Genomic DNA, 27,298 nt, shown 5'->3' with positions numbered 1-27,298 from the left:
ATTCAGCTTGCACATTCCGTGGCAGGATTGCCACAGCCAAAATCAGTAAAAGCCCATTCCACAAGGAAAGTGGGCTCATCTTGGGCGGCTGCCCGAGGGGTCTCGGCTTTACAACTTTGCCGAGCAGCTACTTGGTCAGGGGCAAACACGTTTGCTAAATTCTACAAATTTGATACCCTGGCTGAGGAGGACCTGGAGTTCTCTCATTCGGTGCTGCAGAGTCATCCGCACTCTCCCGCCCGTTTGGGAGCTTTGGTATAATCCCCATGGTCCTTACGGAGTCCCAGCATCCACTTAGGACGTTAGAGAAAATAAGATTTTACTTACCGATAAATCTATTTCTCGTAGTCCGTAGTGGATGCTGGGCGCCCATCCCTAGTGCGGATTGTCTGCAATACTTGTATATAGTTATTGTTACAAAAAATTCGGGTTATTATTGTTGAGCCATCCTTTCAGAGGCTCCTTTAAATTTATCATACTGTTGACTGGGTTCAGATCACGAGTTGTACGGTGTGATTGGTGTGGCTGGTATGAGTCTTACCCGGGATTCAATATCCTTCCTTATTATGTACGCTCGTCCGGGCACAGTATCCTAACTGGCTTGGAGGAGGGTCATAGGGGGAGGAGCCAGTGCACACCACCTGATATCTCAAGCTTTTATTTTGTGCCCTGTCTCCTGCGGAGCCGCTATTCCCCATGGTCCTTACGGAGTCCCAGCATCCACTACGGACTACGAGAAATAGATTTATCGGTAAGTAAAATCTTATTTTTTCTTCTAGTTGTGTTCATACTGTTTCTGTACTTTGTAAGGCACTGGGGACCCCTTATGGTGCCATATAAAGAAGAATAATATTAACAGAATTTATAAATGTAATGATTGCATTGATACATATGGATTTCTTTTCCCTGATTCACACATTTTGAGATGGAATTTTCCTGACATCCTGTCGTTTTGCTGCTGTCCTACCAGGATTTCCTCCCAGCTGATATCCAAGTCCAGTTTGCAGCCAGCAGAGAGTTGATCAGGAACATCTTCAACAGCTTTTACAAGCTGCGGGATCGCGCGGAGAGGATGGCTGCACGAGCCATCGATAATGCCACCGATCTTCTAGGCTTCGGCAAGGAACTAAGGTAGAGCCATCATGCTCATTAAATGTTTTTGCATCAATAATTACCAATCCCAGATTTTCTTTCTTATTACAGGTTGAGTATCCCATATCCAAATATCCGAAATACGGAATATTCCGAAATACGGACCTTTTTGAGCGAGAGTGAGATAGTGAAACTTTTGTTTTCTGATGGCTCAATGTACACAAACTTTGTTTAATACACACAGTTATTAAAAATATTGTATTAAATGACCTTCAGACTGTGTATATAAGGTGTATATGAAACATAAATAAATTGTGTGAATGTAGACACACTTTGTTTAATGCACAAAGTTATAAAAAATATTGGCTAAAATTACCTTCAGGCTGTTTGTATAAGGTGCATATAAAACATAAATGCATTCTGTGCTTAGATTTAGGTCCCATTGCCATGATATCTCATTATGGTATGCAATTATTCCAAAATACGGAAAAATCCGATATCCAAAATACTTCTGGTCCCAAGCATTTTGGATAAGGGATACTCAACCTGTAATGGGTTTTTTTTTTTTGCTCCCTTATCCCATTGGTACAGTATGGGTATGATATATAGGCTGACGGGATGCCGGCTGTCAGTATACCGACAGCGGCATCTCGACTGCCGGTACACCGTCAGCGAGTCCCCTCGCGGGATCGCTGTGCTCGCAATGCTTTGGGCCCGGTGGCGAACGTAGTGTTCTATTCCCACTCGGTTGGTGGTGCGGGCCCACCAGCCGAGTGGGAATTACGGGCGGGTGTCGGCATTCAGACTGCCTGTAATATGTCGGCTGTCGGAATTGCAGCGTCGGTTTCCTGAACGCCAGGATCCTGACAGCCAGCATTATAAAGGCAACCCAATTGGTACATAGTTAACCTTAATGTCCAATAAACTGCTATACTCTATCAGTAATTACAATTATTGAGGATTTATTTTATTCTGGCAAGTGTGTTCCAATATACTCTGTTCCCATCCTCCGCAAAAGTAAAGACAGAGATTGTGTGAAATGGCTCTGATCTGTGGAGCCTGAGTAAGCACCTTTTAGCTTGGAGGAACATACACTGGGCTTGTATGTACTACGATGTTATTGACCATTACTTCTTCCTGTCTAGTGCCTTGGGTTCCGACTCTACTCCACTTCCCTCTTGGGCTTCACGCACTCACAGCTCATGGGGTGCGTTGAAACAGGCACTTAAGGGGCTCTCTGTTGAGTTTGCCCTGCTCGCTGACAAAGCTGCACAGCAGGTATGTTATAAAGGCTTTATACAGTATTCCTTCACTATTGCAGATCTCCTGATTTTACAGCACAGTTCTAGAATATCACAATAAATGGTATTGCATTTTGTTATGTATTTCTCTAACGTCCTAAGTGGATGCTGGGACTCCGTAAGGACCATGGGGATTAGCGGCTCCGCAGGAGACTGGGCACAACTAAAGAAAGCTTTAGGACTACCTGGTGTGCACTGGCTCCTCCCACTAAGACCCTCCTCCAGACCTCAGTTAGATTTCTGTGCCCGGCTGAGCTGGATGCACACTAGGGGCTCTCCTGAGCACCTAGAAAGAAAGTATATTTAGGTTTTTTATTTTCAGTGAGATCTGCTGGCAACAGACTCACTGCAGCGAGGGACTAAGGGGAGAAGAAGCGAACCTACCTAACAGGTGGTAGTTTGGGCTTCTTAGGCTACTGGACACCATTAGCTCCAGAGGGATCGACCGCAGGACCCGACCTTGGTGTTTGTTCCCGGAGCCGCGCCGCCGTCCCCCTTACATAGCCAGAAGCACGAAGAAGGTCCGGAAAATCGTCGACAGAAGACTTCGGTCTTCACCAAGGTAGCGCACAGCACTGCAGCTGTGCGCCATTGCTCCTCATGTACACCTCACACTTCGGTCACTGATGGGTGCAGGGCGCTGGGGGGGGGGGGGGGGGGGGGGCCCTGAGGGCAATAAATAACACCTTGGCTGGCAAAATATACATCATATATAGTCCCAGAGGCTATATAGATGTAAAATTACCCCTGCCAGTATCACAGAAAAAGCGGGAGAAAGTCCGCCGAAAAGGGGGCGGGGCTTCTCCCTCAGCACACTGGCGCCATTTTCTCTTCACAGTGCAGCTGGAAGACAGCTCCACAGGCTCTCCCCTGTAGTTTTCAGGCTCAAAGGGTTAAAAAGAGGGGGGGCACTAAATTTAGGCGCAATATATGTATACAAGCAGCTATTTGGGGAAAAATCACTCAGTTATAGTGTTAATCCCTGCATTATATAGCGCTCTGGTGTGTGCTGGCATACTCTCTCTCGGTCTCCCCAAAGGACTTTGTGGGGTCCTGTCCTCAGTCAGAGCATTCCCTGTGTGTGTGCGGTGTGTCGGTACGGCTGTGTCGACATGTTGGATGAGGAAGGTTACGTGGAGGCGGAGCAGAGGCCGATAAATGGGATGTCGCCCCCTGTGGGGCCGACACCAGAGTGGATGGATAGGTGGAAGGTATTAACCGACAGTGTCAACTCCTTACATAAAAGGCTGGATGACGTAACAGCTGTGGGACAGCCGGCTTCTCAGCCCGCGTCTGCCCAGGCGTCTCAAAGGCCATCAGGGGCTCAAAACAACGCCCGTTACCTCAGATGGCAGACACAGATGTCGACACGGAGTCTGACTCCAGTGTCGACGAGGTTGAGACATATACACAATCCACTAGGAACATCCGTTACATGATCTCGGCAATGAAAAATGTGTTACGCATTTTCTGACATAAACCCAAGTACCACATAAAAAGGGTTTTATTTTTGGGGAGAAAAAACAGCCACTGTTTTGTTCCCCCATCAGATGAATGAATGAAGTGTGTAAAGAAGCGTGGTTTCCCCCGATAAGAAACTGGTTATTTCTAAAAAGTTACTGATGGCGTACCCTTTCCCGCCAGAGGATAGGTCACGTTGGGAGATATCCCTTAGGGTGGATAAGGCGCTCACACGTTTGTCAAAAGGTGGCACTGCCGTCTTAGGATACGGCCACCTTGAAGGAACCTGCTGATAAAAAGCAGGAGGCGATCCTGAAGTCTGTATTTACACACTCAGGTTATATACTGAAACCTGCAATTGCCTCAGTATAAATAGTGCTGCTGCAGCGTGGTCTGACACCCTGTCAGATAATATTAATACGCTAAGACAGGGATAATAATATTTGCTAACATTGAGCATATTAAAGACGTTGTCTTATATATAAAGGATGCACAGAGGGATATTGCCGGCTGGCATCCAGAATTAATGCAATGTCCATTCTGCCAGGAGGGTAGTAGAAACCCGGCAGTGGACAGGTGATGCAGCATTTAAAAGGCACATGGAGATTCTGCCTTATAAGGGTGAGGAATTGTTTGGGGATGGTCTCTGGGACCTCGTATCCACAGCAACAGCTGGGAAGAAAATGTTTTACCTCAGGTTTCCTCACAAAAGCCTAAAGAAAGCACCGTATTTTCAGGTACAGTCCTTTCGGCTTCAGAAAAGCAAGCGGGTCAAAGGCGCTTCCTTTCTGCACAGAGACGAGGGAAGAAGGAAAAAGCTGCACTAGTCAGCCAGTTCCAGGATCAAATATCTTCCCTCGCTTCCTCTGAGTCCACCGCATGACGCTTGGGCTCCACAGGTGGAGACAGGTGCGGTGGGGGCGCGTCTCGGGAACTGCAGGGATCAGTGGGCTTGCCCACAGGTGGATCCCTAGGTTCTGCAAGTAGTATCACAGGGATACAGGCTGGAGTTCGAGACGACTCCCCCTCGCCGTTGCCTCACATCAGCCTTGCCTGCTGCCCTCGGAGAAAGGTAGTACTGGCGGCAATTCACAAGCTGTACTTCCAGCAGGTGAAATCAAGGTACCCCTCTTTCAACAAGGCCGGGGTTACTATTCCAAAATGTTGTGGTACCGAAACCAGATGGTTCGGTGAGACCCATTCTAAAATTGAAATCCTTGAACCCTTATATACGAAGGTTCAAGTTCAAAATGGAATCGCTCAGGGCGATTATTGCAAGCCTGGAAAATTTCAGGGTATCACTGGACATCAAGGATACTTACTTGCATGTCCCTATTTACCCTCGTCACCAGGTGTACCTCAAAATTGTGGTACAGGATTGTCATTACCAATTCCAGACGTTGCCGTTGGTCTGTCCCCGGCACCGAGGGTATTTACCAAGGTAATGGCCGAAGTACTTATCCCGTACTTGGACGATCTCCTTATAAAGGCGAGGTCCAGGGAGCAGTTGTTCGTCGGAGTAGCACTATCTCGGGAAGTGCTACAACAGCACGGCTGGATTCTGAATATTCCAAAGTCACAGCTCGTTCCTACGACGCGTCTACTGTTCCTGGGTATGGTTCTGGACACAGAACAGGATAAAAAGGGTTTCTCCCGGAGGTGAAGTCCAAGGAGTTGGCGTCTCTAGACGGAGACCTCCTAATACAAATACAGGTATCGGTGCATCTATGCACGCGAGCCTTGGGAAAGGTGGTAGCTTCTTACGAAGAATTTCCATTCGCCAAGTCCCATGCAAGGATCTTCCAGTGGGATCTGTTGGACAAGTGGTCCGGGTCGCATTCTCAGATGCATCGGCGGATAACCCTGTCTCCAAGGGCCAGGGTGTCGCTGTGGTGGTGACTGCACATCTTCTAGGGGGCCGCAGATTCGGCATACAGGACTGGGTCCTGGTGACCACGGATGCCAGCCTTCAAGGCTGGGGGGCAGTCACACAGGGAAGAAACTTCCAAGGCCTATGGAAAAGTCAGGAGACTTCCCTACACATAAATGTTCTGGAACTTTGGGCCATTTACAATGCCCTAAGTCAGGCTAGACCCCTGCTTCAACAACGGCCGGTGCTGATCCAGTCAGACAACATCACGACGGTTGCTCATGTAAACCGACAGGGCGGCACAAGAAGCAGGATGGCGATGGCAGAAGCCACAAGGATTCTCCGATGGGCGGAAAATCATGTGTTAGCACTGTCAGCAGTGTTCATTCCCGGAGTGGACAACTGAGAAGCAGACTTTCTCAGCAGACACGACCTCCACCCGAGAGAGTGGGGATTTCATCCAGAAGTCTTCCAAATGATTGTACACCGTGGGGAAAGGCCACAGGTGGACATGATGGCGTCCCGCCTCAACAAAAAGCTACAAAGATATTGCGCCAGGTCAAGGGACCCTCAGGCGATAGCTGTGGATGCTCTGGTAACACCGTGGGTGTACCAGTCGGTGTATGTGTTCCCTTCTCTGCCTCTCATACCCAGGGTAATGAGAATAATAAGGAGGAGAGGAGTAAGAACTATACTCATTGTTCCGGGTGGCCAAGAAGAGCTTGGTACCCAGAACTCCAAGAAATTATCTCAGAGGACCCATGGCCTCTGCCGCTCAGACAGGACCTGCTGCAGCAGGGGGCCTGTCTGTTCCAAGACGTACCGCGGCTGCGTTTGACGGCATGGCGGTTGAACGCCGGATCCTGAAGGAAAAGGGCATTCCGGAGGAAGTTATCCCTACGCTATTTAAAGCTAGGAAAGAAGTGAACGCAAACCATTATCACCGCATATGGCGGAAATATGTTGCGTGCTGTGAGGCCAGTAAGGCCCCAAAGGAGGAATTTCAGCTAGGTCGTTTTCTGCACTTCCTACAAGTCAGAGGTGACTATGGGCCTAAAATTGGGTTCCATTAAGGTCCAGATTTCGGGTCTATCGATTTTCTTCCAAAATGGAACTGACTTCACTGCCTGAAGTTCAGACTTTTGTTAAGGGAGTGCTGCATAGTCAACCCCCGTTTGTGCCTCCAGTGGCACCGTGGGATCTCAACGTAGTGTTGGATTTCTTGAAGTCGCATTGAGTTGAGCCACTTAAATCCGTGGAGCTACAATACCTCACGTGGAAAGTGGTCATGCTGTGGGCCGTGGCGTCGGCCAGGCGTGTATCAGAATTGGCGGCTTTGTCATACAAATGCCCTTATCTGTATTCTATATGGATAAGGCGGAATTGAGGACTCGTTCCCAATTCCTTCCTAAGGTGGTATCAGTTTTTCATGTGAACCAACCTATTGTGGTGCCTGCGGCTACTTGGGACTTGGAGGATTCCAAGTTTTCTGGACGTAGTCAGGGCCCTGAAAAGTATATGTTTCCAGGACGGCTGGAGTCAGGAAAACTGACTCGCTATTTATCCTGTATGCACCCAACAAGCTGGGTGCTCCTGCTTCTAAGCAGACTATTGCTCGCTGGATCTGTAGCACGATTCAACTTGCACATTCTGCGGCTGGAATGCCGCACCCTAAATCTGTGAAAGCCCATTCCACAAGGAAAGTGGGCTCTTCTTGGGCGGCTGCCCGAGGGGTCTCGGCTTTACAAATTTGCCGAGCTGTTACTTGGTCGGGTTAAAACACTCTTGCAAGAGTCTACAAGTTTGATACCCTGGCTGAGGAGGACCTAGAGTTTGCTCATTCGGTGCCGCAGAGTCATCCGCACTCTCCCGCCCGTTTGGGAGCTTTGGTATAATCCCCATGGTCCTTACGGAGTCCCAGCATCCACTTAGGACGTTGGAGAAAATAAGATTTTACTCACCGGTAAATCTATTTCTCGTAGTCCGTAGTGGATGCTGGGCGCCCATCCCAAGTGCGGATTGTCTGCAATACTTGTATATAGTTATTGCCTAACTAAAGGATTATTGTTGAGCCATCTGTTGAGAGGCTCAGTTGTTATCATACTGTTAACTGGGTATAGTATCACGAGTTATACGGTGTGATTGGTGTGGCTGGTATGAGTCTTACCCGGGATTCAAAATCCTTCCTTATTGTGTCAGCTCTTCCGGGCACAGTATCCTAACTGAGGTCTGGAGGAGGGTCTTAGTGGGAGGAGCCAGTGCACACCAGGTAGTCCTAAAGCTTTCTTTAGTTGTGCCCAGTCTTCTGCGGAACCGCTAATCCCCATGGTCCTTACGGAGTCCCAGCATCCACTACGGACTACGAGAAATAGATTTACCGGTGAGTAAAATCTTATTTTTTTTGTACATTTGGCGACATGTCATGCACAGTGCTGTGCAATATTAAATGGGGTTTTAAATGTTAGAAAAAAGAAAAAAAACTAAAATGCATTACTTGCCCTGTGATCTTTCAGTATAAGAAAAGTTGTCTGACAATTTGTCACTTAGTGCTTCAAGTCCCTGGAATTTATATTCTGTGAAAGAGGGGACAATGGAATGAAAATCCTTTTGTACTATTACTGACTGGTTAAACATTTTGCTCTTTAGCGGTTTTTAAAGCTGCATACACACGGTGCGATCCAGGCTTTTGGCCGATACTGACTATATTGTACCCGGAGGCATATAGTAAGTATCTTCCCCGCCTGCACACACTATATTTTCTTGAGATGCTGATCCCGCGGGACCGCGCATTGGCGTCGCAAACTTATACACACGGTGCAAAATGCACAATGTTTCCGTGTGATATGGACTACATAGTCCATAACGCACGGAAAATCGCACCGTGTGTATGCAGCTTAAGACCAATGTTGTTAGTCCTTGCATCAGTATTATGAACCAGTGTTCCTGGGTGATAAATCAAAATATTGAGGAAGATCTCCATCTGAAACTTATGCTGGGTACACACTAAGCTATATGTATCGGCCTTTTGGTCAAACAGCCGTTATAGAAGAGCACGTCACTGAAAACACAGCTGCATGTAGGAAATATAAGCACAGCGTAGCTCTTGCCCATTGGAAGCTTTTAGGGAACCTGCAGGACCTAGAAAACAATACCCAATAAAAAAATTTACCTTTTGGGTGCAGGTCTTCCAAGCCTAGAAACTGGTTCTTTGTTCTGGCTATGCTAATAAACAATACGAGAAAGTGCAGCTTGTTTAGGTTATGTAGTCTAAAATGTAAATGAGTTTCAGACGAACAAAGATGCAATATTCTGTGTACATTTGTCTTTTTAATAATAATGACTGTTTTAGCCTCCATCTTCAGAAGCAGAATCTAGTTGTCGTGTCATTAGTATAACTGATGTTCTTCTAGGAGTCATACTGATATGTGTTTGGTGGTATATATACAGTATACTGTGTATATATGCTAATTTCTTCTTTGTTTTTATTTTGTTCCTGATAATTTATAGGGTAGACTTGAAGAAATTGATGTTGTAGAAAAGTTAAATCTTTTCTTGGACCTCCTTCAGTCATATAAAGTAGGCAACATCATATTATTTATTGTTTTGTTTCATATTGTCAGAGTTTATTGTCGTGATTATGGAACGATTTGGAATTAACAAAAGGTAAACTGCTTAAATGTGGTCATGATTACTCTCATCAAGATTGGAGTACTTGTAAAGTCGCCCTGTTTAAGTAAACCAGGGGTTAATGGATACTATCAGCACTGGATCCGCAACATAGAGGAATGGTTGTATCATGTAACGTCATCTATGGTTTATGGCTAGTCCAGTTGTTGTGCCTTCAGAAGACAGTGATGGATGGCTCTCCCAGGGGGGTTTATTTACTAAAATTCGTATTTTTCTGAATGAGGTTAAAGTTCAAACACGAATGACATCGAATGTGTGAATTTGCAACTTTTTGAATTGTGTACGCCTCATTTACTATGCTGTCGTATTCTGCATTTTCGTTTTTTCCGATGTCTATGTCATTCGTAATTTCGGCCAGTGTTTTACGTGAGTGATTAGTAAAACACTGCCGAACTTAACACAGTGAATCCCGGCCGGATCTGTGAGATCCGTGCAGGGCTTCATTGTGTACCTTAAAAACAGTGTTTAAAGAGTTAAAAATCAGAAAAAAAAATTGCATGGGGTCCCCCCTCCTCAGCATAACCAGCCTCGGGCTCTTTGAGCCGGTCCTGGTTGTAAAAATATGGGGGGGGAAATGACTGGGGATCCCCCATATTTGAACAACCAGCACCGGGCTCTGCGCCTGGTCCTGGTGCCAAAAATACGGGGGACAAAAAGCGTAGGGGTCCCCCGTATTTTTAACACCAGCACCGGGCTCCACTAGTCAGAGAGATAATGCCACAGCCGGAGAACACTTTTATATAGGTCCCTGCGGCCCTAGCATTAAATCACTAACTAGTCACCCCTGGCCGGGGTACCCTGGAGGAGTGGGGACCCCTTAAATCAAGGCGCCCCCCCCCCTCCAGCCACCCAAGGGCCAGGGGTGAAGCCTGAGGCTGTCCCCCCCCCATCCAAGGGCGGCGGATGGGGGGCTGATAGCCAAGTGTAAAAATAAGAATATTGTTTTTTGTAGCAATACTACAAGTCCCAGCAAGCCTCCCCCGCAAGCTGGTACTTGGAGAACCACAAGTACCAGCATGCGGTGGAAAAACGGGCCCGCTGGTACCTGTAGTAGTACTACTACAAAAAAAATACCCAACAAAAAACAGAACACACACCGTGACAGTAAAACTTTATTACATACATTTAGAAAAACGTTTTCGAACCAGCGCTCCAACACAGCAGTGCTGCAAACTCCGCTGAAGTGGTCACCCCCACTTCCAAGGAAACTTTTAAACAATGTACAGAATGCAGATATGCGCACCCTGGGGTGTTACAGGATAATTGTATGTTCTGTGAAGAACGTTCAATGTTCAGATGTTCGAATCCTTCCCTTTGAATCAGAACAGAGTTTCTCCTTTTTCCTTTTAGTGGGGCAAATGTGCGTACCAGAATGTGTGGGGTCCCCAACAAAGGTTACCCTATAGCACTTGTGAGGTGTTAAACAGATACCTCCCGGGATCTCAGTACTGTTCCTCCTCTAGCCGTGGTATTCCTGGGTACTCCCCCTCTTACTGGATCAATCGCAGTCTGTCCCACAGCAGACCGCGAGTAACCTCAACCGCTGACCACAAAGTTTCCACCATTGGATACAATGTAGCGACTATGCGCTACATTGTATCTTCAGTGCGCAGCCTGACTGACAGCTCAGGAGCGCACAGCCAATCAGGAGAGTGCCACGACGTGGCGCTCCCTGATTGGCTGAAGGGACCCTCTTTGACAGGAGTCACGGGGGGTCCCGCCAGTCGGGGAAAGGGGTCCCATGTGTAAACATGGGACCCCTTCAGTGCGTGGTTCGGGTTTTCCGGTTTATTTTTTTGCCAAGTACGTGGATTACAAAGAGGACAGAAGCTACACTGGATTGTGTGAGTATAATTTTATTCACAGGTACCCCGTGGATTCTACATGGAGAAGTGGACCGAGCCTCGTGTGAACATAGGTAAGTATGTGTGCATGTATGTAATAAAGTTTTACTGTCACGGTGTGTGTGTTCTGTTTTTTGTTGGGTATTTTTTTTGTAGTAGTACTACAGGTACCAGCGGGCTCGTTTTTCCACCGCATGCTGGTACATGTGGTTCTCCAAGTACCAGCTTGCGGGGGGAGGCTTGCTGGGACTTGTAGTACTGCTACAAAAAACAATATTCTTATTTTCTCTTGCGTCCTAGAGGATGCTGGGGACTCCGTAAGGACCATGGGGATAGACGGGCTCCGCAGGAGACATGGGCACTAAGAAAGAACTTTAGGTATGGTTGTGCACTGGCTCCTCCCTCTATGCCCCTCCTCCAGACCTCAGTTTATTACTGTGCCCAGTGGAGACTGGGTGCATTACAGGGACCTCTCCTGAGTTTTCCTGAAAAGAAAGTATTTGTTAGGTTTTTTATTTTCTGGGAGCCTGCTGGCAACAGACTCCCTGCAGCGAGGGACTGAGGGGAGAGAAACAGACCTACTTTAATGTTAGGCTCTGTTTCTTAGGCTACTGGACACCATTAGCTCCAGAGGGAACGGAACGCAGGTCTCACCCCGCAGTTCGTCCCAGAGCTGCGCCGCCGTCCTCCTTGCAGAGCCGGTAGACAGAAGCCGGGTGAGTATGTGAAGAAAGAAGACTTCAAAGGCGGCAGAAGATTTCAGATCTACACTGAGGTAACGCACAGCGGTAGTGCTGTGCGCCATTGCTCCCACACAGCACAAACGGCAGTCACTGTAAGGGTGCAGGGGGGTCGCCCTGGGCAGCAATATGGACCTCCAAAGGTGGCAATAAACTTATATACAGGCTGGGCACTGTATATAAGAGAGATCCCCCGCCATATTTTGAATTTTTAAGCGGGACCGAAGCCCACCGCTGAGGGGGCGGAGCTTGTTCCTCAGCACTTACCAGCGCCATTTTCTCCACAGCACACCGCTGAGAGGAAGCTCCCCGGACTCTCCCCTGCTTACACGGTGAAAGAGGGTTTTAAAGAAGTGTGTGGGGGGGGGGGCACATAATTTTGCGCAAATAGATAATTACAGCGCTACCTGGGTAAACATATAGTGTGTTTTTTCCTGGGTCATTAGCGCTGGGTGTGTGCTGGCATACTCTCTCTCTGTGTCTCTCCAAAGGGCCTTTTGTGGGGGAACTGTCTTCAGATAAGAGGTTTCCCTGAGTGTGTGGTGTGTCGGTACGCGTGAGTCGGCATGTCTGAGGTAGAAGGCTTTCCTAGTGAGGAGGTGGAGCAAATGAAAGTGGTGTCTCCGTCGGCAACGCCGACACCTGACTGGGTGGATATGTGGAATGTTTTAAGTGCTAATGTAAATTTATTGCACAAAAGGTTGGACAAAGCTGAGTCCAGGAATTATGCAGAGAGTCAGGCCCTGCCTGCCCCTATGTCGCAGGGACCCTCGGGGTCTCAAAAGCGCCCACTATCCCAAATAGTAGACACTAATACCGACACGGATTCTGACTCCAGTGTCGACTACGATGATGCAAAGTTACAGCCAAAATTGGCTAAAAGTATTCAATATATGATTATTGCAATAAAGGATGTTTTGCATATCACAGAGGAACCCCCTGTCCCTGACACGAGGGTACACATGTATAAGGAAAAGAAACCTGAGGTAACCTTTACCCCTTCTCATGAGCTGAACGAGTTATTTGAAAAGGCTTGGGAATCTCCAGACAAGAAACTGCAGATTCCCAAAAGGATTCTTATGGCGTATCCTTTCCCGACTAAGGACAGGATACGGTGGGAATCCTCCCCGAGGGTAGACAAAGCGTTGACACGCTTATCCAAAAAGGTAGCACTGCCATCCCAAGATACGGCTACCCTCAGGGATCCTGCTGATCGCAAGCAGGAGGCTACATTAAAGTCCATTTACACACACTCTGGTACCTTACTCAGACCGGCGATAGCGTCGGCTTGGGTTTGTAGCGCTGTAGCAGCGTGGACAGATACCTTATCTGCGGAATTGGATACCCTGGATAAGGATACCATTTTATTAACCCTGGGTCATATTAAAGATGCTGCCTTATATGAGGGATTCTCAAAGAGACATTGGCCTACTGGGTTCTAGAGTCAACGCTATGTCGATTTCTGCTAGACGAGTCCTATGGACCCGGCAATGGACAGGTGATGCCGACTCAAAGAGGCATATGGAGGTTTTACCTTACAGGGGTGAGGAATTGTTTGGGGAAGGTCTCTCGGACCTGGTCTCCACTGCTACGGCAGGTAAATCAAATTTTTTGCCTTATTTTCCCTCACAGCCTAAGAAAGCGCCACATTATCAAATGCAGTCCTTTCGGTCACATAAAAACGAGAGCACGAGGATCGTCCTTTCTTGCCAGAGGTAAGGGCAGAAGGAAAAAGCTGCCATGCACAGCTAGTTCCCAGGAGCAGAAGTCCTCCCCGGCCTCTACAAAATCCACCGCATGACGCTGGGGCTCCGCTGAGGGAGTCCGCCCCAGTGGGGGCACGTCTTCGACTTTTCAGCCACATTTGGGTTCACTCACTGGTGGATCCCTGGGCAATAGAGATTATTTACCAGGGTTACAAGCTGGAATTCGAAGAGGTGCCTCCTCGCCGGTTTTTCAAATCACCCTTACCAGCTTCTCCCCCAGAAAGGGAGATAGTCTTAAATGCAATTCAAAAATTGTGTCTTCAACAGGTGGTGATCAAAGTTCCCCTGCTTCAACAAGGGAGGGGGTATTACTCAACCCTATTTGTAGTCCCGAAACCGGACGGTTCGGTCAGACCCATTTTAAATTTAAAATCCTTGAACCTATACTTGAAAAGGTTCAAGTTCAAGATGGAATCGCTCAGAGCGGTCATCGCCAGCCTAGAAGGGGGGGATTTCATGGTGTCCCTGGACATAAAGGATGCATACCTTCATGTTCACATATATCCACCTCATCAGGCGTACCTGAGATTTGCGGTACGGATTGTCATTACCAATTTCAGACGTTGCCGTTTGGGCTTTCCACGGCCCCGCGGATTTTCACCAAGGTAATGGCGGAAATGATGGTGCTCCTGCGCAAGCAGGGGGTCACAATTATCCCATACTTGGACAATCTCCTAATAAAAGCGAGATCACGAGAGCAGTTGTTGAACAGCGTGTCCCTTTCACTGGAGGTGTTACAGCAACACGGCTGGATTCTCAATATCCCGAAGTCACAATTAGTTCCTACGACCCGTTTGACCTTCTTAGGCATGATTCTGGATACGGACCAGAAAAGGGTTTATCTTCCGATAGCAAAGGCCCAGGAACTCATGACTCTGGTCAGGGACCTATTGAAGCCAAAACAGGTGTCGGTGCATCACTGCACTCGAGTCCTGGGAAAGATGGTGGCATCTTACGAGGCCATTCCTTTCGGCAGGTTCCATGCGAGGACCTTCCAATGGGACCTACTGGACAAGTGGTCCGGGTCACATCTACAGACTCATCAGTTGATCACCCTGTCCCCCATGGCCAGGGTATCTCTCCTCTGGTGGCTGCAGAGTGCTCACCTTCTGGAGGGTCGCAGATTCGGCATTCAGGACTGGGTTCTGGTGACCACGGACGCGAGCCTCCGAGGTTGCGGAGCAGTCACACAGGGTAGACATTTCCAATGTCTTTGGTCAAGTCAAGAGACTTGTCTCCACATCAACGTCCTGGAACTAAGGGCCATATACAACGCCCTTTGTCAAGCGGAGACTTTGCTTCGCGACCTACCGGTTCTGATCCAGTCAGACAACATCACCGCAGTAGCTCATGTAAACCGCCAAGGCGGCACAAGGAACAGAGTGGCTATGGCGGAAGCCACCAGGATTCTTCGCTGGGCGGAAAATCATGTAGGCGCACTGTCAGCAGTGTTCAATTTCGGGAGTGGACAACTGGGAAGCAGACTTCCTCAGCAGACACGATCTACATCCAGGAGAGTGGGGACTTCATCAGGAAGTCTTCGCACAGATTGCAAGTCAGTGGGGCCTGCCCCAGATAGACATGATGGCGTCCAGCCTAAACAAAAAACTACAGAAATATTGCGCCAGGTCAAGAGACCCTCAGGCGGTGGCAGTGGAAGCCCTAGTGACACCTTGGGTGTTCCAGTCGGTCTATGTGTTTCCTCCTCTTCCTCTCATCCCCAAGGTGTTGAGAATAATAAGAAAAAGAGGAGTACAGACAATTCTCATTGTTCCAGATTGGCCACGAAGGGCCTGGTATCCGGATCTGCAGGAAATGCTCACGGAAGATCCGTGGCCTCTTCTTTTAAGACAGGACCTGCTACAACAGGGGCCCTGTCTGTTCCAAGACTTAACGCGGCTGCGTTTGACGGCATGGCGGTTGAACGCCGGATCCTAGCGGAAAAGGGCATTCCGGATGAGGTAATTCCTACTCTGATAAAGGCTAGGAAGGACGTGACCGCTAAACATTATCACCGTATATGGCGAAAGTATGTTTCTTGGTGTGAGGCCAGGAGGAATTCAATCTGGGCCGTTTTCTTCACTTCCTACAAACTGGAGTGAATTTGGGCCTAAAATTAGACTCCATTAAGGTTCAGATTTCGGCCCTATCCATTTTCTTTCAGACAGATCTAGCTTCTCTCCCAGAAGTACAGACTTTTGTGAAGGGAGTGCTGCATATTCAGCCTCCTTTTGTACCTCCGGTGGCGCCTTGGGACCTTAACGTGGTGTTGCGTTTCCTTAAGTCGCACTGGTTTGAACCACTTCAAACAGTGGAATTAAAATATCTCACTTGGAAAGTGGTCATGTTGTTAGCCTTGGCTTCGGCTAGGCGAGTGTCGGAATTGGCGGCTTTGTCTCATAAAAGCCCCTATCTGGTTTTCCATATGGATAGAGCGGAATTGCGGACCCGTCCTCAATTCTTGCCTAAGGTAGTTTCCTCTTTTCATATGAACCAACCTATTGTGGTGCCTGTGGCTACGTGAGACTTGGAGGATTCAGAGTACCTTGATGTGGTCAGGGTTTTGAAAATTTACGAAGCCAGAACGGCTAGGGTCAGGAAAACAGAGGCGCTGTTTGTCCTGTATGCTGCCAACAAGGTTGGCGCTCCTGCTTCAAAGCAGACTATTGCTCGCTGGATCTGTAACACGATTCAGCAGGCTCGTTCAATGGCTGGATTGCCGTTACCAAGATCGGTTAAGGCCCATTCCACTAGGAAGGTGGGCTCTTCTTGGGCGGCTGCCCGAGGGGTCTCGGCGTTGCAATTGTGCCGAGCTGCTACTTGGTCGGGTTCAAACACCTTTGCAAAGTTCTACAAGTTTGATACCCTGGCTGAGGAGGATCTCCTGTTTGCTCAGTCGGTGCTGCAGAGTCATCCGCATTCTCCCGCCTGTTTGGGAGCTTTGGTATAATCCCCATGGTCCTTACGGAGTCCCCAGCATCCTCTAGGACGTAAGAGAAAATAAGATTTTAAACCTACCGGTAAATCTTTTTCTCCTAGTCCGTAGAGGATGCTGGGCGCCCGTCCCAAGTGCGGACTACTTCTGCAAGACTTGTATATAGTTTTTGCTTACATAAGGGTTATGTTACAGTTTTCATCAGTCTCGGTCTGATGCTGTGTTGTTTCATGCTGTTAACTGGTTCGTACATACCCTAGTTATACGGTGTGAATGGTGTGGGCTGGTATGAATCTTGCTCTTGGATTAACAAATCCTTTCCTCGTACTGTCCGTCTCCTCTAAGCACAGTTTTTCTAACTGAGGTCTGGAGAAGGGGCATAGAGGGAGGAGCCAGTGCACACCCATACCTAAAGTTCTTTCTTAGTGCCCATGTCTCCTGCGGAGCCAGTCTATCCCCATGGTCCTTACGGAGTAACCAGCATCCTCTACGGACTAGGAGAAAAAGATTTACCGGTAGGTTTAAAATCTTATTTTTACACTTGGCTATCAGCCCCCAATCCGCCGTCCTTGGATGGGGGGGACAGCCTCTGGCTTCACCCCTGGCCCTTGGGTGGCTGGAGGGGGGGACCCCTTGATTTAAGGGGTCCCCACTCCTCCAGGGTACCCCGGCCAGGGGTGACTAATTAGTGATTTAATGCCAGGGCCGCAGGGACCTATATAAAAGTGTCCTCCGGCTGTAGCATTATCTCTCTGACTAGTGGAGCCCGGTGCTGGTGTTAAAAATACGGGGGACCCCTACGCTTTTTGTCCCACTGTATTTTTGGCACCAGGACCAGGCGCAGAGCCCGGTGCTGGTTGTTCAAATATGAGGGATCCCCAGTCATTTCTTTCCCCCATATTTTTACAACCAGGACCGGCTCAAAGAGCCCGAGGCTGGTTATGCTTAGGAGGGGGGACCCCACGCAATTTTTTTTTCCTGATTTTTAACCCTTTAACACCCCTTCCCACTGATAAACATGCACGGATCTCACGGATCCGTGCATGCCTATCAGAACATGGTAAAAAAAAACAGGTCTATTTTAAAACTGCTTTTCTTTTACGATTTGTATTTTTTCATGGCAGTGTTTGGCTATTACCGGCAGTGTTTGTGAATTAGAATTTTTAGTAAATTACCGAGTTGTATCAAATAACAGGGGTATTTGACCAATGGTGTATTCATTCGTATTTTTTTTCTTTGACTTCCAAAAAATACGACTGCCCTCATCACTGCCGAGATTTTAGTTTAGTAAATTCCCGAGATGACACTTTGAAGAAAAAACACCAAATCGGTCAAAATCGGGACCTTAGTAAATATACCCCCAGGTCTGTTATCTTCTGTGCTGAAAGTACATCAAAGCAGCACTTTACAAATAAATACATAAGAGATATGGATTATGAAATCAGGAGAATGAGCAACAAAACAATAGGCAGCAGTTACATGAAAAGCATATGATTTTTTTTATTTTAGTTTTTGGTTTTTATTCCTGTTTACGAAATTCTATTGTATAATTTTATTATATATATTTTTTAAACGATAATTATTGTGACTTTTTTCATCATATTTAATTCAATTCTAAAATGTGTTATCTTTGTATTCTTAAATATATTCATGTGTTAGTGAGGCTTGGTTTTTTTAAAGTGCTCCATTTAGGTCCTAATTCAAGGTTGATTGATTGCAGAAAAATCTTCCTTTAATGGGCAAAACCATGTGCAGTGCAGGTGGGGCAGATATAACATGTGCAGAGAGAGTTAGATTTGTGTGGGTTATATTGTTTCTGTGCAGGGTAAATACTGGCTGCTTTATTTTTACACTGCAATTTAGATTTCAGTTTGAACACACCCCACCCAAATCTAACTCTCTCTGCACATGCTGCAGATGGTGCCTCCGTTATCTTTGCCTGCCTAGTCGCAGGTGTACACTCCCGGCGTGACTAGGCGATCCATCCACCTAGTCACGCTGGGAGTGCACAGAGACGCTCCCATTCAGAGCGTCTGTCAGTCTCCGTCCGCGCGCACGATCTCCATGCAAGTAAATAGGGCGCGTCCCCGTCCAGACGGAAACGCTCACAGTGACTAGGTGCGCCCAGGCGGGTGTGCCTAGTCACAGAATAAGGACAGATAACGGAGGCTCCATCTGTATATCTGCCCCACCTGCAGTGCACATGGTTTTTCCCATTAGAGGAAGATTTTGCTTTTGCAATCAACCTTGAATTAGGTCCTTAAGGCAGATCATTGTGGAGTTTACAATAACTGATTAAGGGGAGATGTACTAAGCAGTGATAAGAGTGGAGAAGTGAGCCAGTGGAGAAGTTGCCCATGGCAACCAATCAGCATTGAAGTAACCTTTATAATATGCATACTATAAACGTATACAGAGCAGCTGATTTGTTGCCATGGGCAACTTCTCCACTGGCTCACTTCTCCACTTTTATCACTGCTTAGTACATGTCCCCCTAAATTAGGTTGAGGTTATATTTTGATAAAAGTCAAGAATTTCCTGAAGACTTCTCCAGTGTGTCAGCTTAGGAATCTAGTGGCAGAACTAGGTAGGGGGTATGAGAGATACTTTTGTAGGATCTAAACCATTTTTCCATTAACCCTTATACACCCACGAGTCATGCATGCTCAATTGATGCTGCTTGTTACATTAATGATGCGATGCTTGTGCCCCGTACAGGACCTTTGTGAGCGTCATGAGAAAGGGGTACTGCACAAGCACCAGAAAGCCTTACACAAGTACAGTCTTATGAAGAAGCAAATGATGAGTGCCACCGTACAGAATAAGGAGACAGAGTCGGTGGAGCAGCTGGAGTCTCGCATTGTTGAGGCAAGTTCAGAAAGAGAAACAAATGAGGCAATACAAACTTTCACTATAAAGTTCACATATTTATCTTAGCCTCTACAATAAAGACCTTATACTTTGGCCTGGTTTAAGTCTAACATTTCTTACATTCTTTTCTGAATTTTCGAATCTTTCTGAACATCCCATTTATTGACCTTATTGCAGATTAACCTTTTTTGATTTTCCAGATGCCTTCACAATCATTTTTGCCACTTTACTTACAAAAATTGCTTTAGCAAATCACTTTTTCTTTTTTTTCTTTTTCACTTCTGCTTCTGAAATGAGGGGACTTTTCCAGAAACTTCTGTTTTTCTTTTAGCAAGAAAATGCGATCATCGTCATGGAGCTGAGGAATTACTTCTCCTTGTTTTGTTTGCACCAAGAAACACAACTTATACATATCTACCTACCCCTCACCTCCCACATTCTTGGGGCATTTGTGAATTCACAGATCCAGGGACACAAAGAGGTTAGTATCATAATAATGAACTTTCCTTTTGTTAAAAAATAAGTACATGGTATGTAAACATTCCTGCATCAACGATGACACCACTCAAATAAACAGCAGGGTGGCAGCAACCAAGAGTTAGATGCTGTTGTAGGGAATATGGAGTAGCTGATAGTAAAAGTAAGGGTAGGAGAAGCACATAATGGAGGATGGCCCTACTTGTAAGAGCTTACATTTGAGGGGCAGACAAACAGGGGAGATGCAGATGGCATAGACAGTGAGGAAGGAGCAAGGGGCTGTGGTTTAGGATGAGAGCTGGATGACATTGATGAAGAAGTGGGTCTTGAGAGTCCGTTTGAAGAGCGGTGGAGAGGCTGATAGGGAGAGAGTTTCTGAGGTAGGGAGCAGCACGGGCAAAATTTTGGAGGCGGGATTGGGATGAAGTAATCAGCTGGCAGGAGAGGTGGCATGCACATTATACATTTTTTAGAAATGCATTTGGTTTGTACAGAGCTGAATTTTTTCTTGTTGTAAATAAACCTGTGTTTCTTACCCCCAGTCCTTGCGCACCCTCAACAGCTCATGTTTTGAGGTTATTGGCCACCTGTGTATGAGTAAGGAAATCCTGAGAACATGATCTGTTGGGTGGCTGTGATCACTGGAGGTAGGAAAGGCTAATTGATGAATGAGCTACAGCACAAAGGGGGATCCATCAGATTCTAGTTAAGATTTAATAAATCTTTCCTAAAATATTTCCACTATACATATGGACTGTAAATTGGGTGATTTGGTGTGTTTTCTTTGTATTCTAGATGAACCAAGTCTGGAATGATCTGAAGCCAAAGCTGAATTGTCTGTTTGTGGGTTCCTCCAGCCTGTCCACTCCACCTCTGTCTCCAGAGGAACGACACTTTTTCTCCCGCTAGTATTGATTTCAGTGAGATGCAAATAGAGCAGACTGTGTGGCCTTGGACACTTCTTCTGGATTGCTAAAGTCAATTGGCTTTGGAATAACCATTTTTGTTATGGGAAAAACTGCATATAATGTAGACTTGATTTCTAAGTGCCTCCATCGCTCACACACTGGAAGAGCTGAACTGATACTAATGTTAATGACTCCTATTAATTTACTAAGAACCATTGACATCACTGAGCCATGAAGTGGAACCAACCTTGTCTTCATGATGTCATTGGTTTCTAAGTATCATTAATATCCTACCAAACTCCACTGTGTAGTTGACGGGAGCACTAGGACGTTTGCATGTCTGCCTTTGTTACAGTGTTATAAATGTGACCAAAAGTCATTTACATAAGTTGGTTTATTATGCTGCTTTTGATATTACAGACATAAGTATGTTAGATAATGCTGCTCCTCTTATTGTCTGGAGGGAAACCATAATGAAACAAAAGGACAAGTCTTAGGCAAAATCCAATATAAAACAACACTCTCAAAACTGGAACTCCATATGTTTTGGGGGAGAAGTACTGAGCCTTGGAGAGAGATAAAGTGGAGATAGATAAAGTACCAGCCAATCAGCTTGTAACTGTCATGTTACAGGGTGTGTTAGAAAAATGACGAGCTGATTGGTTGGCACTTTATCTCTAAGGCTTAGTACACAGGTTCTCAAACTCGGTCCTCAGGACCCCACACAGTTCATGTTTCGCAGGTCACCTGTTGATTTTTAAAATGTGACAGTTGGTGATTCACAGTGCACCTGCTGGGTGACATGGAAAACGTGAACCGTGTGGGGTCCTGAGGACCGAGTTTGAGAACCATTGGCTTAGTACATCTGCCCCTTTTATATAAAAAACATAATAGAACGATCACAAATCTATCTGCAAATGTTTCAGAGATGAGAAACAGACGTTTTTCCTGTCTATAGACTGTTTGCAGAAAGGAGCCATGTGAAGCCTTTAATGGCTCATTATACTGTAGTTTTCTATCTTAACTATTTTGTATGGTGGGGAAATGTTTCCATAGATTTGTGCATGTTACAGATGTCTTTATATTGGACAAACTAGTTTAGATTTAGAGCCATATTACTGTGGTTTTCTGAACTCAATCCGTATCAGAGAAACTGCTTCTTACATAGTAAAGATAGACCCTCTTGTACCGGACATATGTATTCCTTATACTGGAAATATGGACACATGGAAGATGCATTTGTGCTTACCATGCGCTTATTGATATCGTAATGATGGAAGACTCACTACTTACATGCGTGCACTACTACGTCTAATGCCTTACTGTATAGTATTTCTTCTTTTGCTTTATGGATTCTGAACACGAAGCATCTGTGACAGTGGTAGTAACTGTTTGCCTGGTCATCACTTGTGGTCCTCAAACAGGCTAGCTGCGGCCCAACTGAGCAAAAGTGATTTCCCCCTGATCTTTCCTCATGAGTACTCTTAGGTTAGTCTGTCACCACTGGTGTCTTCTCTCCAGCTTGATCAGCCACAGGGTAACTCTCCATTGCTAGTGATCCTATTGCATAATGCCGTTTGCACAATTGTATTGTGCTGCCCCCTGGTGGGTGGTGGGACCAGGAAAATACCAGTTTTTGGCCATCGCTCACTTTGGGCAAGTTATATTACCAGTGGTGTTTGTGTATTTCAAAAAGGCACCAAGGAACTCGGGGGCAGATGTAGTAAGCCTGGAGAAGGCATAAAGAGGTGATCAGTGCAAGGTGATAATGCACCAGCCAATCAGCTCATAACTGTCAATTTACATATTGGAGTTGATTGGCTGGTGCGTTATCACCTTGCACTTATCACCTCTTTATCACTTTTTTTATGCCTTCTCCAGGCTTACTACATCTACCCCATAGACCACTATACATCTCCTATATACCCAAGTCTTTATTCTAATTTGTACTGTGGTGGTCCTTCTTCAGGTTTTGTCAAAGCCCTCCACCATAGCAACAGCCATAGAGATGTCACAGGTTTCTAGTGATCTCCTAGTATGCATTCCCATCAATGCATTTGGGTGAACTGGAGCTTCCACTGTGTGTATACCATTTGCTTATGTTTCCCTTTAATGCGGCTCTGTTGCTTTATAGAGCGGATGTACAGTATTTGCAGCGGCTTGCTCTCAGTATTCCCCAGTTTGATGGTTGTCTCATCCACCGTCAACAGCCAGAAGCCAGGACCTGCGCAATGAGTGAAAAATGCTTTATTAAATCCTCTTTCAAGGGATGCTTGGAGTTGTCACAGGTCACCTTACCCTTTAGTATTCTATGCAGCCAAAGCACTTTATTTCTGTGCTAAAATACTGTGCTGTCATTTAATTCCTGATACAGCCTTTTCAATTATGCGGTATTGCTTCAGAGAACTGATTGCACTATTAGGATAGTTCCAGCAGTTGGATATTCTAGAAGTAATCATGCAACAGTTGCAAAATAGGAAGCAGCTTTAATGCTGGAAGGTATGTTCATTATATTAGCAATAGGTTAAGGATAACTATATGTATTATTGTTGCATCAGTATTAGCTTGCTGTATGTCTTTGTTTATGTATGTGTATGGAAAACCAACCTTCTTTTTCTTGCTACATTTAAGTGCAGATGTTTGGTAGGCAGAACTAATATATATATATATATATATATATATATATATATATATATATATATATATATATATATATATATATACATATATATATATTATGAATTTTTTTTTTTTAAATAATATTTTGTTTGCTGACATTCCTTTGTTGCCTTAGTTATGCCCATGATACCTATTGAATGCCTCCAGTATGCGTTATTATAAGAAAATACTGCACAAACATGGTCAGAAATACATTAAATGAATTGTACCTTTTTATAAAACTGACAAGTTATGAAATATAATCTGAAACCCTAAACACTTATTATTACAAACTGTGTGAAGATGTTGTTGAAGGTGATAATCACTCCGTAATAAGTGTATGTACAATATAATCTTGTGTATAAATTTGCTTATCATGCTAGACTCCCCCCAAAAGTGAATATACAGTATGGTTTCCGGGGTTAGCAGCCAAATGGATTTTCCATTCTCAAATGAGTTTTAAACATGATTTGGTTAAAATAAATAATACACTGACCAGGCTTGTGTGTGTGGGGGTACTATAAAGCTGTTATTTTATATGGGGACCATTTCTGTCTGCCAGCCTATGTATAACAAGGATGGGAGCCATTGGGAGCTTTATTATGTAAGAATACAGAGGCAGCTTGTTCATTCAGCAAGGGTATATAGAAATCCAAACAGCAACTTCTAGTTGGGAACTATATAAATTACTCATTGGCTCTTCCTTTTGTTTTTCTGTGCATTGAAAGTAAATCAGACACATTGGGCCATATGTACTAAGCCTTGGAGAGTGATCAATTTCACGGTGGTAAAGTACCAACCAACCAGCTCCTAACTGTCATTTTTCAAACACAGCCTGTGACATTACAGTTAGGAGCTGATTAGCTGGTACTTTGTCACCATGAAATGTATCACTTTTCAAGGCTTAGTACATCTCATTAACACCATAAGAAGTAGCAATTTTATTGTACGCTGTTAGCAACTTATTGCGGCTTTCTTAGTAAATTGTTTGTTTTATATACCTAACACTGTGTGATTGTAAATATCTAAGATGTTACATTTTAGAAGCCTTAAGTAATATACAGTAATAGAATATATATAAGCAGAATATATATATATATATATATATAAAAAATTTCTATCAGGGACTATAGTAAAACTTAATGCACATTGGGGGTAATTCCAAGTTGATCGCAGCAGGATATTTTTTAGCAGTTGGTCAAAACCATTTGCACTGCGGGCTGGGGGGCGGGGGGGGGCAGATATAACATTTGCAGAGAGAGTTAGATTTGGGTGGATTATTTTGTTTCTGTGCAGGGTAAATACTGGCTGCTTTACTTTTACACTGCAATTTATATTGCAGATTGAACTCACCACACCCAAATCTATCTATCTCTGCACATGTTATATCTGCCCCCCCTGCAGTGCACATGGTTTTGCCCAACTGCTAAAAAAATTCGTGCTGCGATCAACTTGGAATTACCCCCATTGTGTTTTATACTTCATTATGTAAGAGATTATGGGGTCTATTCATGAAGCAGTGAAAAGTGTGGAGAAGTGACACAGTGGAGAAGTTGGCAACCAATCAGCTGCTCCGTACAATTGTGTAGTATGCAAATTATTAATGTTCCTTCAATGCTGATTGGTTGCCATGGGCAACTTCTCCGCTGGTTCACTTCTCCACACTTTTCACTGCTTCATGAATAGACCAGTATATACCAAAGCTGTATCTTGTTTTGTAAAGTTATTGCATAGTTTTCTGTTCTCCCCATCTAGTGTTCTCGCAAGATCACCGGAAGATATTAATACAGACTTGGATGGTCTCTTTCTGATTAAAAATATGTAACTGGCAGCAGCTGAGTTGCTGACTGTTACACTTTTTAACTAACTTTTGCTACACAAAAAAATGCTCAAAACTATCCAGTTGATGAAAAAATCAAAATAAAAAAAAGTAGAGTTGTGATTGTTACATTCCAAAGAGGATACAAATATTCCCAGGCCTATATAAGCTAATGAAATATTCATGTATAGAAAAATATATTTGTAAGAAATGCATATATAAAATATATTTAATAAAATATGAAATCACAAAACGTGTGTAGAATGGTTTTGTCCTCATATGTTATAAAGGTGAATATACCTTTTCTCATACGTCCTAGAGGATGCTGGGGACTCCGTAAGGACCATGGGGGTATAGACGGGATCCGCAGGAGACATGGGCACACTATAAGACTTTGAATGGGTGTGAACTGGCTCCTCCCTCTATGCCCCTCCTCCAGACCTTAGTTAGATTTGTGCCCAGGAGTGACTGGACACACACTAGGGGAGCTCTACAGAGTTTCTCTAAAGACTTTGTTAGGTTTTTTATTTTCAGGGAGACCTGCTGGTTACAGTCTCCCTGCATCATGGGATTGAGGGGAGAGAAGTCAGACCTACTTCTTCTTAGTTCAAGGGCTCTGCTTCTTAGGCTACTGGACACCATTAGCTCCAGAGGGTTCGATCACTTGGTTCGCCTAGCTGCTTGTTCCCAAAGCCGCGCCGTCACCCCCCTCACAGAAGCCAGAAGATAGAAGCCGGGTGAGTATGAGAAGAACAGAAGGCGTCAGACGGCAGAAGACTGCGCCCGGCACTCTCAGGGTGCAGGGCGCTGGGGGAGAGAACCCTGGACAGCAGTTACTGAGGTCTCGATGTGACTGGCAAAAGAGCAGAGTCGGGCCCCGGGCACCGCATACGATACCCCCGCCAGTCCATAGCAGCGGTCGCGCTGCGCGCCAGTGCTCCCGCACACCAACGGTTTTACTTGGGTGCGGGGGGGGGGGGGCGCCCTGGACAGCAATTTGTATATTGTTTTAGGAGGTGTATAGTGTATATACACTATATACGGCCCCCTGCCTGCTTATAGAAGGATCATATAACGGGGCTGAAGCGCGCCGATGAGGGGCGGGGCTTAGCCCTCACACAGTGCTCAGCGCCATTTTCTCACTGTCCCCGCCAAAATATGTGTACAGCACAAACAAGGGGAGGCACATACTTTTAGTGTTATGTTGAGGGATATAGAACACTATTTGCTTTTAGAAATGGGCATGTAATCATTGTTGTGTATAGTCTCTGTGTGCTCCCTGTCAGATATAACCTCTATAGTTCACTTGTGTCTACATGCGTGAGTGTTCTGTCACAAACACCTATGGGGTTCACTGTTGGCATCGCCGACGCCTGTTTTGTACTTGATACAGTAGATGCTGAGTCAACAGGTCGGTAGTGGTATGCTTGTTAAAAATAAACACTGTATGGGAGACACAGTAGTATGTGGGTGACCCTGTTGGCGCCAACTGTTATTACCGGGTGTAAATTGACATGCTGTAACTAACTTATACCTGTATATATATTTATATGTATATGTATGGTTCAGTTCCATGAGCCTGTAGCTCGAGCACAGACATGGTAATATTTGTGGAGGAGTGATATTAAAATGATATATGTATAATTCTCTCGGACCCCTCGGGGTCGCAAGAATGTTATTTTGCCTGGATACTACTCCCTGCTGTCGACGAATACTAGGTTTTCTGTCGACTATAATGTTTCCTGGTAGATCCACACCTGGGGCATTCAGTACATGGTCATACACATTCAGAACACATTAATGTCACTAGGGATCCGACGGTTCCAGACAATCCGCTTATATGTATGTTATATAATTTATATATATTTA

General features: G+C 45.5%; 1 protein-coding gene across 4 annotated transcripts in view; it reads left to right on the top strand.

Annotated features, from left to right (window-relative positions):
• The window catches only part of SNX8 (sorting nexin 8), an 87,047-nt gene extending 61,365 nt beyond the window's left edge, over positions 1–25,682 (top strand). For all 4 annotated transcript variants that reach the window (XM_063934618.1, XM_063934617.1, XM_063934619.1 and 1 more), the window contains exons 6-11: positions 971–1,131; positions 2,238–2,370; positions 9,232–9,300; positions 19,415–19,564; positions 19,899–20,048; positions 20,840–25,682. In XM_063934618.1, the coding sequence (XP_063790688.1) occupies positions 971–1,131; positions 2,238–2,370; positions 9,232–9,300; positions 19,415–19,564; positions 19,899–20,048; positions 20,840–20,953 (777 nt within the window). In that variant the 3' untranslated portion in view covers positions 20,954–25,682. The remainder of the gene's footprint in view (positions 1–970; positions 1,132–2,237; positions 2,371–9,231; positions 9,301–19,414; positions 19,565–19,898; positions 20,049–20,839) is intronic.
• Positions 25,683–27,298: the final 1,616 nt, after the last annotated feature.

Source organism: Pseudophryne corroboree, chromosome 7, assembly GCF_028390025.1.
Source record: "Pseudophryne corroboree isolate aPseCor3 chromosome 7, aPseCor3.hap2, whole genome shotgun sequence".
Lineage (NCBI taxonomy): Eukaryota > Metazoa > Chordata > Amphibia > Anura > Myobatrachidae > Pseudophryne > Pseudophryne corroboree.
Note: the sequence above shows the minus strand (reverse complement) of the source record. Positions and strands in the feature narration are given on the sequence as shown.